This window comes from Onychostoma macrolepis, chromosome 14, assembly GCF_012432095.1.
Source record: "Onychostoma macrolepis isolate SWU-2019 chromosome 14, ASM1243209v1, whole genome shotgun sequence".
In the NCBI taxonomy this organism is placed as follows: Eukaryota; Metazoa; Chordata; class Actinopteri; order Cypriniformes; family Cyprinidae; genus Onychostoma; species Onychostoma macrolepis.
Window position 1 is genome coordinate 23,174,443 of NC_081168.1, and position 12,793 is coordinate 23,187,235.

Here is a 12,793-nt window from a genome sequence, read left to right on the forward strand (position 1 = left end):
AGACTACATGTAACCTCTAATAGACAGTGAACATGGGTCTAGGCTAAAACAAGACTTAATTTGGGCTGTCAGTGAAAATTTAATAGACGTCTGACCATAGCCCAAGAATAGACTAGTCATCAAATAGACATCTAATGAATACCTACATATATACTGTACATCTAATAGACAACAAAATGGCAATCCATCAAAACTAATTTTTATTAAGAAAAATAACATTTTTGACAACTTAAGACCATACAAAATTATAAAAATACAAAAGAATTAATGACAAAATAAAATATTATAAATACAATACACAAACATAAATATTATGATAAAATATGGAATTTTTAACAACTTAAGATAATAAAAATATAAAAATGAAAAAATAAGATATTTAAAAGAAAAGAAAATCTAATACAAATCAAGAGCATGTTATCACACTTAACATTAAAACATTACGGATAAATGACAACATAAAAAAAAAGATTAACCCTTTTGTTGGTTTACATATTTTAACACATAAAACAACCAACAGTGAACTTAAAGGAAATGATTAATTATTGGTTTTATTTCTTGTTTAAAATGCTTCCCAACTGCATTCCTCGAGTCCAACTATGTTGCCGCCAGGAAGTTGGTCATCACAGCACCTGCCAAATAAGAAAAAAAACGACTGCAGTCTTTTCAAATGCCTCCTGCAGCAGACCACACCCCTTCAAACCCAAAAATATAATACAGATTGAGGTAGTTAACAATTGTGGACAAAGTTTGACATTTCAAAATGACCAGTAAAGGAATTCTTTTTTTAAATTTCTGATTTGCATTGTAACTTATTGAGTATTGACAACACAATGTTTTGATTAATATGGCACTTTTTGAAGGCTTTACCTGTCCAGCATCCTTCTGGCACTGGCTTTAAGGTTTCTTCCTTCAATTCTGCACAAATATGACACCCGAATAACACATGCTAATGTCAGGAGGGTAGTATTATATGCGTCACAAGCGTGTACAAGTGTTTACCAACCTTAAACACTGATGCCCATTGACCTGCAAGTTTTCCCATCACTAACCTTTTAGTGTCCCCCACAGTCTCTGCCTCCAAAATTGTGTGGCACAACTGACTTCATAACAACACAGTGATAGCTGCTGTAACTAAAAAGTAACACACATTAACCTCAAATGCACAGGAATAATAAATTCACCCCTACCGTTTTTATTACAATATGTTTTCTGTTTGTACTGTTTAGGTTTTAATGTTGCGTTGCACATCTGAGTTATTATTTTTTTTTATCAACATTTTTTATTTTTCATACATAACACCCACACATCTGAGCTATTATGACCAAATAAGGAAACAAGAGGCGGGAACACATGACACACATGACAGAGGACTGACAACTCCCCATGCACACCTCAGATCAACCAGCACCTGCAGTGACCTTTACACACAGGAAGTAGTCCAAATAGAATTCTCCCTTTTCTTAAAGGTGTTGTATCACCACAGACATGAATTTGGGGGACACAACTTTTTTCTTAAATAACAAAATGTGTATTTTTTAAAACAATTTAACAAAGTTTTACATGTTAAATAAAATGTATATTCACAATATAACCACTTTATTTGTGTTAAAAATGTTATATTGTTAAAAATTACATTCCATGATACTTCTCTAAGGTATGGCGCGAACATCCATATTTTGTTACAAATGCAATCTCTAAAACCCAATTAAATATGCATTTTAAAACAAAAAAATTGGTGCTGGGCAACGATTAATCGCGATTAATCGCATCCAAAATAAAAGTTTTTGTGTACATAATATATGTGCGTGTATTGTGTGTATTTATTATGTATATATGAATACACACCCATGTATGTATATATTTAAGAAAAATGTGTTATGATTAGATATTAAATATATTTATATATCATATAAATTATATTAATAAATATATACATGTAAATACATGTAAATCTTTTCAAAATATATACTGTATGTGTGTGTCTTTATATACACATAATAAATATACACAGTACACACAGATATATTATATAAACAAAAACTTTTATTTTGGATGCGATTAATCGCGATTAATCGTTGCCCAGCACTAAAAAAAATTTAACTAGTAACAGTGCACAAATTGTGTTTACCCTACAGAATACACACATGCAAACATTTTATGATTTATTGGTATTTAAAGTTTATTTCAACTGTTTTAAAGTAGAGGGACACCACTTGCCACCACAAATGAAGAATGACCCGGCTACATATAGACCGTGTCATCTTTGTAGATATTATTGACACTGCGAATATGATGGGATATCAACCATCTCGTGCGCTGCCTGGCCAAAAACTCCAGTGAATCAGATTTGACTACCAGTGGGCTACAAATAGCCGGTCTGACTACGAGCTAAACCGAGGCTACGTACAGGCTATGCATAGAACATGTCAAAAAAATGAAACCAAACACCTTGTAAACGCTGTTGACTTTGCTTACATGATGGAATATCATACATCTCACAAGTTATTTAGCCAAAAAACGACATGTAACAAGATTCAAGGTTACTTGGGGTAGAAGTGGGTTACACATAGCCGTACTATATTGGGTCTATACTTAACCGAGACGGTGAAATGACAGCTATTGCTTGCTGGGATCTCTCAGAACACTGTGAAAACTTTCACATCCCTCTTAGAGCTTTTCAAAAACTCATAAACAGGATCCTCATCACTGAGCAAAGACAGTGTGATTTATATTCCAGTCATACTGTCACGGTGCGAAATGAGTTTTTACATTCAGCCACATGATCAGGTAAAACATCTCAAACTTTTGTCATTTGAGGAGTTTAATCTGTAGCGCAGACACACCTCACATCAAACTCTGATTTAACATGACAAGCTAATAAAACGTGTCTGTGTAACTATTCAAACGCTGGAAATTTGACAACTTGCTCTTTCCCTTTTCCTTGTTCCTCTTCCACACCACGGTTGCATTCATATATAGCCTACCCTAAATAGAATGAAAGATTATGATTGGTGTTGCATCCCAATTAATTGCCCAGATGGCATACTGTCTTTTTTTTTTTTTGTGGTTTAGGTTAATATTATATTACTCACAATTCCTTAGTCTGGGGAAGAGTTTGTGCTGGTTTTCTTTGTTCTTATGCAGTTCAAACATTGAGGAACGCAAGTCTGAGGAACCTATAATTTAGCTGCATATGTATATGTGCTATATCTATACACACTCTACCAGTCAAACGTTTTTGAACAGAAAGATTTTTAGTGTCTTTTAAAGAGGTCTCTTCTGCTCACCAAGCCTGCATTTATTTGATCCAAAATTGTGAAATAATTTTACTATTTAAAATAATAACTGTTTGAATATATTTCAAAATGTAATTTATTCCTTTGATTTCAAAGCTAAATTTTTAGCATCGTTACTCCAGTCTTCAGTGTCACATGATCCTTCAGAAATCATTCTAATATTCAGATTTTCTGCTCAAAAACATTATTATTATTATTGTTGTTGTTGAAAACAGCAGAGTAGAATTTTTCAGGTTTCTTTGAAAGAATAGAAAACTCAGAAGAACAGAATTTTATCTGACATATAAATCTTTTGTAACATTATAAATGTCTTTATCATCACTTTTGATCAATTTAAAGTGTCCTTGGTGAATAAAAGTATGAATTTCTATAATTTCTTTCCAAAAAATAATAAAAAATAATAAAATAAATAAATAAAATAAATATATATACAGACTTCAAGCTAAATGGTGAATTCAGATAAATGGTGATCTTTCTATTCATCAAAGAATATATATATATATATATATATATATATATATATATAATATATTATTATTTTTGCAAACAGTAAGGGAATGTTACTTCTGAATGTTCTATGAATGATCTGAAGTAGTAGCTAAAACGTTTCAGAAAAAAACGAACGTTCGTTGAACGGACGTTATATTAAGAACGTTTGTTCATAACAGAATCGGCCAGAAAGTTAGTTCTGAGAACGTTTCCTGTTAGCCCAGTTGTTTCAAACAGGTGAAACTGGTCCAGAATCGGCCTGAAAGGTAAAATAAAATCTCTCTGTTCTCAGACTGTCCAACACAGCTGCGTGCTGGACTAATCTGGCCTAATCACAGATTAATTGCCATCAGCTTTAACACATTGCTCGTTAACCGCGCTAATTAGCAGTGATGAAATTAGCATTACTCGAGTCTAATGACTGCAGGTGGAGAGATGAAGGCAGACTAATGCGGAAACAGCTTCAGGGAGCTCGTACGTTTGAATAAAAAGCCAAATAATACTGTGAGGTGAATGTTTCTGCTCGGTGAGAAGGAGAGTTTCTGTCTGTTTGCACAGCGACAACAGTAATTGGCCTTTTAAGTGACCACACACACACACACTTCTCTCACCTCAAACACTCACACATACAGACGCGGGTCTGGTGATAGATCATTTTTAATCGCTGTGAAATGCATTAAAATAATAAAGCGTATTGGGAGCGGCCAGGGTGATGAATAGCCCCCTGCCTTCTTTATCGCATTAGCTACACTAACAGAGATATTGCGACCAGCGCGCGCCCAGACATATGTGCCACTTTCCCAATAACAAAAGTCGCATATTAAATTCCAGCACACTAACCAGGGATAAAGGACCAGAGAGAGAGAGAGTGGGTTTTATTTTGCTTCCGATAGGACTGTGATACTGTATTCCAGGGAATATAGCCTTGCATTTGTTAGATATTCTTTTTGTGGTTTAATTGGCTCAATTATTGATGTTCATTAAGTTCCAGGTACTGCAATAGTTGCTTTTTTGTACACTAACACGGAAATCTAACCACCTGCTCTCTCTCTCTCTCTCTTAACACACACATTATTTAAACGCATATATAGGTTCATATTAAAATCTGTTTTATTGTTTCTAAATTCCTTTTTTTCCGCTTTTATTTTTCTGCACTCCGTTCTAATTGTTAAATTAAATTTTAGTAGATAATTAGTAAATATAAGTACCGTATTGACCCGAATATAAACGACCCTGATTATAAGACGACCTACCTTTTTCCAGATGTACCTTTTGGAAAAAGGCTTTTTGAAAACCAAATTTATTTATTTATTTATTTTTCTCCGTAAAACACTGTTTTTCTTAAATTATTTTCATATTGCATATTTTTCCTATTTAATTTTTTTTTTTTTTGAAAGTATGGTAAATACTGGTAAAATGTACCAACAATGACATTGAAAAACTTTTTGATATACCATAAAAATAACTTTTAAATGACATTTAGGCTATCCGTCTCATAGTAGCCTACCAAAATTTTATTACCGTAATACATTTCTCAGATTTAATCAAAATATCTTAATTTGTGTTCCGAAGATGAATGAAGAAGGTCTTACGGTTGTGGCTAGAAGGGATACAGCTAAAACCGGAAGCTAACAATAAATGTAATTTTATACCTATTAGATTGTGTTTTATTAATGTCTAGACCTACCCCAACCCTATACCCCTTACAATAATGCAAAAACAGTATTATTGTACAGTGTGACAAAAATTATGCTATATTGATGTGCGCATGCCCAGTACACGAATCTGTATACCATCTAGCCTTAACCAGGTCTTACGGGTTTGGAACAACATGAGGGTGAGTAATTAATGACAGAATTTTCATTTTTTGGTGAACTATCCCTTTAACAGGAATTTATAAGGATTAACACAAATTAAAATTTGAAGACCCTATGTTTCAGTTTTTCCCAATTTGTGTTGGTTTAATTAAACTTTAATAATCAAAAAGCTTAATTTTTAACTTTAATAGCTTAATATCTTTGACAACAATAGGGCCCTAAATATTTGTTAGTTTGATTGTTTGTTATATTTTCCCGAAATTCTGAGTTGTGAGTTTAAATTTTTCTGGATTTATGATTTAATACAAATTTATTATTAAAAAGTGGTAATCAAATGAAGGCATTAAACATAAACAATTTAATCTTTTAAAATGCAATCAAATGAAAATTTAAAGGGGTCATATGATGCGATTTCAAGTTTTTCTTTGTCTTTGGAGTGTTGCAAGCTGTTTGTGCATAGATAAGATCCCTGAAGTTGCAAAGACTAAAGTCTCAAACCCAAAGTGATATTCTTTATAAAAGTTAAAGTCTGCATGAAATCAAAAATGACTTTATGTACTTTATTAGCACACATTGCTAGTCTTCTTGATGTGAACATTTAATCTGTGCAAGTTAATCCGCTGAAAAAATAGTTTGTCATGGTAATCTTTAATCAAAATCTGAACATTTGCTTCCGCTCTGGAATGGCATTCCTCTCTGATGACGTCAGTTTTATGACTTGGGCAGAATATCCTTTTAAACACACCCCTCCAACCCTTAGGTTGCTATGAGAGACAGCGAAGAGGAGCGCAAAAAATAAAACCACACCCTCTATTCAATATTCCCTTTCAGCTGGAAATACGTCACCACACTGAAATAAAGTCGGCAGCAACTTCCAGTTCACGCAGACTTTAACTCTCTTCCAGGCCTTCCTAAAACACCTCATTTAAACACGCCCCCACATATCTACATCACTGTCTTGGAAGATTTGCACACCGCCCAAATGTAAACTCAAAGAAAGAAGGTAACTTTTATTCTCACTGTAGTATTGTTGCCACTGCCACCAAGTCGTAGAGGCGTGGTGTGTTTCCAAATATGGTAAGAGGTGTAACATTTCTGTCACATGCTTGAGGTGTTTGGCCAACGCACAACGCACTGGATAGCTGACCAATCAGAGCACACCGCACTTTTCAGAACGATGAGCTTCGACGTGTTTCAGAAAGGTTGGGCAGAGAGGAGCAACAATAATGTACGGTATGTAAAAAATAATGTGTTTTTAAACCTTAAACAGCTTAAACACATTGCATTACACCAAATACACAAAATAATGTTATTTTTAGCATCGTCATATGACCCCTTTAACGATTCCTTTTATTTTTTGCCAAACAAAGTTCTGTACAACAGTTTTACTGTTTAGATGAAAACAAAAATAATAATAAAAAAAAATAAAGTTGTAATAATTTTTATTATTATTACTTTGATAAGTTCTGCTGTACAATAGTAATGTATTTCTGTCACAATTTCTTCAAGTTAAACCAAACTTGTATTTAGGGTTTTTGTGAAGTTTCTGTGTATAGCCTATATGCTATAGGAGGATCGTTTTTTAATTAAGGACTCTTAGCATATGTAGTTATGTAAACAATACAATAGAATGGTTGTCAGATGCTCTCACTCTCATAATATATTTGAACAAATATCAATTAGTACTTTGTTTAGTATTTTATTTTGTTAATTGTACTAACAGGGGTGTTAAAACCTTATACTGAGCTTTTCCTTATATTTTTTGCCCAGACATTCTTTTCACACACACCTCCTTCTCTTTCCTCATCGTGTCTTCCCATAATTCCTCTCCTAATCCTCTGCCTGTATTTCCTCAGGTCAGGAATCTGAGTTACTGAATTACTCTGTCTGAGCTTTTGCCTTAATTATTTCATGATATTTTGATAACAAACCAGGATGATGGATAACCTGCTGAAAGTGTGTGTGCTGATTGTGTGTGCAGGTTCTGCTGTTTGATAAAGGCTGTGATAAATGTATTTATTGAATAGTTGGTCAGATGACTAAATGAGTCAAAAGACAGTCAGATATGAAGGAAAAAGGAAACCGTGTTGAGGTAGACATCAGTATGACAAAACAGCATAAAAATATACAGAGAAGTAGCCAATCAACAATAGGCCTAACTCACTCATTCTGTATTTCTGAGTTCATTTCTGGTTTGTGCTGCTTCTGTACATTTCAGATTCATGCACATGCTTGTCTCATGACAGACTGTTTATCATCTTTACAGCAATTCTGTAATCAGACTGTTTAAATATTCCCATGCAACAATTTTTTTTGAGAGAAAACAAGACAGTAAGATTTAAGAATTCTTAAATTTCCACATGGAAAAAAAGTTGATTCATTGACCCTTGGGTGAATATCTCTTTAAACCTGAAGATGAATACATGTCCAGATCACATTTGTGATACACATATGTGTAATTGATCGATATGTCTGTCTGTTTATTTATGTAATTCTGTAATTAGTTTTACTGTATTAGATGAGACAATGTCAGTGGTCAAAAGTTCATTTTCTTAATGCTATTTCAATGTATTTATATTAATTTAAGATTAAATGTGACCTGGACAAGTTTTGTGAGATTTTATGCATTTACGTGTTCTTTTGAGTGCTTATACATTACACTGTAATGCGTTTATGGTCTTTTTTGTCCTTTTCATGCATTTTTTGTTTTATCAAAAACAGCTCTGTGTTCCATGGAAATAAAAACAGCATTTGGATTTGGAACAATATGAAGGTGAGTGAAAACTGCATTAATATTTCTTTGCAAACTGTTCCTTTAATCTCTGTAGTAACTTTTAAACTATCTTGTATTTCTACAAATTGTGAGATTCACCCAGGAACTGAATAGATTTCTTAGTGGTTCTATATAATCTTAATACTTCTCATGGCCACCAGAGGGAATCAGAAGAAAAGCAGTTTGGTTACAGAAAACAGTTACCAATAAATTGCATTTACACCACCTTTTCTGTGTGTATTTTTTAGCAAAACAGTCTTAATACTTAAGGTCCCTGCGGGCTGCTGGCAGATCTGAATCCAAACAGGACAGGTATGTAGTTCACATGTCCAAGCCAGGGAATAGTGTAGTTTTTGTTAAAAAAAAAAAAAAATCCCCGACAGAAGACAAGCTGCATGAATTTCTTTGGCCTGCTTTAGAAACAGAACATCTGTTTTGTAATTACAATTTTTTGGATATCAAAAGCTTTTTGGATATTAACTTACAGTAGATTCTGATTCTGTCACCTGTATGTTGATTGTCAGTCACTTTTATGGAGGTAGATGTATTGTTGAGTCTTATGAAAATGTTATGACCTGCTGGGAAAACAAAAGAGAGATTCTCCATCACTAAAACAAGATTTTGCATTCTAGATAATTTTTTTAGTTTTTTTTTTAGCAAATAACAACTTTCAATTTTTTTGGTGTCTTTTTCTCCCACTGAGCTGTTGTATGGCTTCAGAAGACTTGGATTGTAGAGTTTTTTTTAGACGGATGTTGTCGCGTAGATGATTTTATATCATAAAGAGCTCTCTGCCCAATGGGAATAAAAACACCATTTGGGAATGGCATGAGTACAAATAACAGATTCTTAAAAAAAAAAAAACATAATACTAATATATTAATTCACTGGCCCTCAGGTCAATCTCTCATTAAACCTGCAGTAAAGTGAATCACATAACATGTCTAGGTCTCATTTTACACTAGAAACAAATAAACAAACAAAAAATGCTAAAAGAAATTAAGCTTTAGGACGGTTGAGTTTTTTTCTTTTCTTTTCTTTGTACATTAAGAACATTTAACCCCAATTCTCATGACTCTAATGCATCCAGATGTTTATTTATTCTCATTATTCTTAATGGTGATTGTCATTAGTGTAATTCTGATATTATTGTATTAAATGGGACAATATAATTGCAATGTAGTAGTCAAACAGTAGGCTTCATTTTCTTCATGCAATATATACAGTATATACTGTATGTACTTGTCCAGATCACATTTAAAGAAAAAAATCTTATTATTAAAACCTTAATATCAATATCTTATTACTTCTCATGGCCACCAGAGGGCATTAAAAAATAAAAGCATTTTGCTACAATTAAGTTACAATTAATTGTATTTGTACTTTCTGCGTGCATTTTTAATAACATTGTCTTAATACTTGGGTTCCCTGTGGGCTGCTGACAGATAAATAAATGAGCAGATACGAAGACAATAAGACAAAACAACAGTACATTAAATTCCTTCAATCTCTGTTGTAACGGGCAAACGAACTTGTATTTCTACTACCTTTTATTCCCATTAGCTATGATGGTAACTGTAGCACCAGTTGTTGTGTTGCTGTCGACCGTCTTCCCGTTTTCGATCTCTTGCAGCAGCACACAAGTTCTAGGCAGAAGCCTCGCCCTGTTTGGCAGAGGGGCGTGCCCACCCATTGGCCCCTCCTCCACTGTTGCCATTGGTATTCTCGTCCCTGTTTTACATCCTCGTCCTCCACAGAGCAGCTTGGCATAAGCCGACCTGAAGTCTCTATTGAGTGTGGCGTAAAGTACTGGGTTTAGGGCAGAGTTCGCATATCCTAGCCAAAGCACCACCGACTGCACCGTTCGTGGCGGGTTGTCTTCGTTGCGTATCCCCATTATTGTAAAAAATGTGAAATACGGGAACCAGCACACCACAAAAGCGCCAAGCACCACTGCAAGCGTCACCGTGGCTTTGTGCTCACGAAGGGCGAGCATCGTCGCTCCTGGCGAAGACGACGAACCCCGTTGAGTAGAAATGATCCGTTTCGCCTGTGTCCTTGCGATGCGAAAAACTCGGTGGTAGCTCCAGCACATGGCCACCAGGGGGAGATAAAACGTTGCAAAGGCGTCGACCACTGCGTACGTTGGATTCAACTCAAACCGGCAGTCTCTTGCAGGGTCGTCCTTGCGAATATTTTGTACACTCAAGTCTTGTGTATTCCAGCCTAGGTGGATAGGTACAAATGAAACGCCCACCGAAACCAGCCAGATTGTCACTAAAATCACACCAACTCGCCACGGAAGCACTAGCATTGGATAACGCAACGGGGCAGTGATTGCAAAGTAGCGGTCCAAGCTGATAGCAAAGAGATTGAGTATGGAGGCAGTGCATAGCATGACGTCCAGCGAGATGTAGATGTTGCAGAAGTGCGCCCCCAGTGGCCACTCGCCCGTAACTTGGTAAAGGGTGGAAAACGGCAGCACGAGAGCGCCCAGTAAAAAGTCTGTAACCGCTAGTGAAACAATGAAGCAGTTGGTGACGTTACGTAGGCGTCTGGTCACGTACACAGCCAGACAAACCAAAATATTTCCACTGAGAGTGAGTAGGATAAGAACGGAGAGCGTCACAGCTAATGCTATCTGAGATGTCATTTTGTTTGTGTTTGGGTGATTTATTTACGGTTTTATCAGTAGAAAAACACTAGGAATTCAGGTGTGTTTCTCTCTGTTTTTTGGATTTTCTGGCTTTGTGAATGTACCTGTAGCTCAATAATGGCAAAATGCAAAGCAGTTTTTCTTGGTCGAGATGTTCAAAATGCAAAGCAGTTTTCTGATGGTTTTATTGGTAGATGAACATTAGAAATGCAGGTGTGTTTGTGTGTCTCTATCTTATTTTCTGTTTGTGTGAATATTCCTGTAGCTCAAAGTTGTGCATTTTCTGGCAGTGCACATGGTTGCATGAGCGAAATGCATTAATGCGAAATGCGATGCAATTTTTGTAGTTTGAGATGTTCAAAATGCAATGCAATTTTTGTAGTTTGAGATGTTCAAAATGAAATGCAATTTTTGTGTTTAGCTTATTTTCTGGCTTTTTCAGTGTTCCTATAGCTCAGCAATGCCAAGGTTGTGCATTTCATACCAGGCAACGCACAAACTTGCATCCGCCAAATGTATCATTGCAAAATGTAATGCAGTTTTTGTTGGACAAGATGTGTGACTTTCTTAACAGTTTTATCAGCAGAGAAACACTTGAAATGTGTTTGATGTGTGTTTATTTTATCTTCTGGTTATGTTAATGTTCCTGTAGCTCAACAATATCAAGGTTGTGTGTTTGAACACACATACTTGCATCTTCCAAATGCATAAATGCATAAATGCAAAATGCGATGCAATTTTATTTGTTGGTCAAGATGAGTGTTTTTCTTTACAGTTTCATCGGTAAAGAAACACTAGGAATGCAACTGTGTTTTTCTTATTTTTTGCTTGTGTGAATGTTCCTGTAGCTCAAGGTTGTGCATTTGGTTCCAGAGAATGTACATGCATGCATCTGCCAAAATGCATTAATGCAAAATCCAATGCAATTTTTGAAGGTCAAGATACACGATTTTCTATAAGTAGGAAAGAATTGGAATGCAGGTTTGTTTGCCTATGTTTATCGTTTCCTGTAGCTCAACAGCGCCAAGGCTGTTCGTTTTGATTCCAGGCAACGTGCATACCTGCATCTGCCAAATGCATCAATGCAAAATGCAATGCGGTTTTTGTAGGTCAAGTTGTTTAGTAAGGTCTATTCCCAATGGTCTCCTTCAACACTGCAGGGTACGTCCACCTCCTCCACTGATCCATCTGTTCATCCATCCACCTTCCGTCCGTCTATATTGTAGTTCCAGACCTCTGTTAGACTGAAGTGTGCTGGCCTCTGCTGGTCTTAGTGAGGTACTACATTTTCTCCTCTTTGTTCTCTTTAAAATAAAACAGAGATGCAATTAGATCAAAGGTTGTCAACCTTTGCCAAACCAATATAAAATGCTAGAATTTTTTTCAGTAACATCACATAATATATCCCACTAATAACATTAAGAGACATCATTGCATTATGCTAAACTTGTGCTAACTTCTGCAATTAACTGGTTTCATTATATCTACGTGTTGTATGAGACATAAAAAATATGTTTTATGCATTATATTTAGGGTCAGTATCTTGTCCTCAATGTCACATAGCTTGTTTAATCTGCAAATGAAGTCAAACGCTTCAACTGAACCACAAAATCCACTGGATATGTGAACTGAACTGTCATGCAAACTGAATATCCAGTTTGATCTGCTTTTTATGTTGCGTTTTGCTTCTAGAATAATATTTTATATGAATAAAGGGAAAGAAGCAACGATTTAAAGCAAGGATCTCGGTAGATTAAGA

The 12,793-nt window shown here is 35.1% G+C and overlaps 1 protein-coding gene and 1 long non-coding RNA gene across 2 annotated transcripts; one reads left to right on the top strand and one right to left on the bottom strand.

The window, feature by feature from the left end:
* Window positions 1-3,980: 3,980 nt before the first annotated feature.
* On the top strand, window positions 3,981-8,757 carry LOC131553073 (uncharacterized). Its single transcript, XR_009274114.1, has 5 exons — window positions 3,981-4,054; window positions 6,511-6,608; window positions 6,717-6,838; window positions 8,327-8,378; window positions 8,627-8,757. It is a non-coding gene; the product is annotated as an uncharacterized LOC131553073 (long non-coding RNA).
* Window positions 8,758-9,921: 1,164 nt separating this feature from the next.
* On the bottom strand, window positions 9,922-11,034 carry hrh2a (histamine receptor H2a). Its single transcript, XM_058797437.1, has one exon. It carries the CDS (start codon window positions 11,029-11,031, stop codon window positions 9,922-9,924), a length of 1,110 nt encoding a protein of 369 aa, XP_058653420.1. The 5' UTR covers window positions 11,032-11,034.
* Window positions 11,035-12,793: the final 1,759 nt, after the last annotated feature.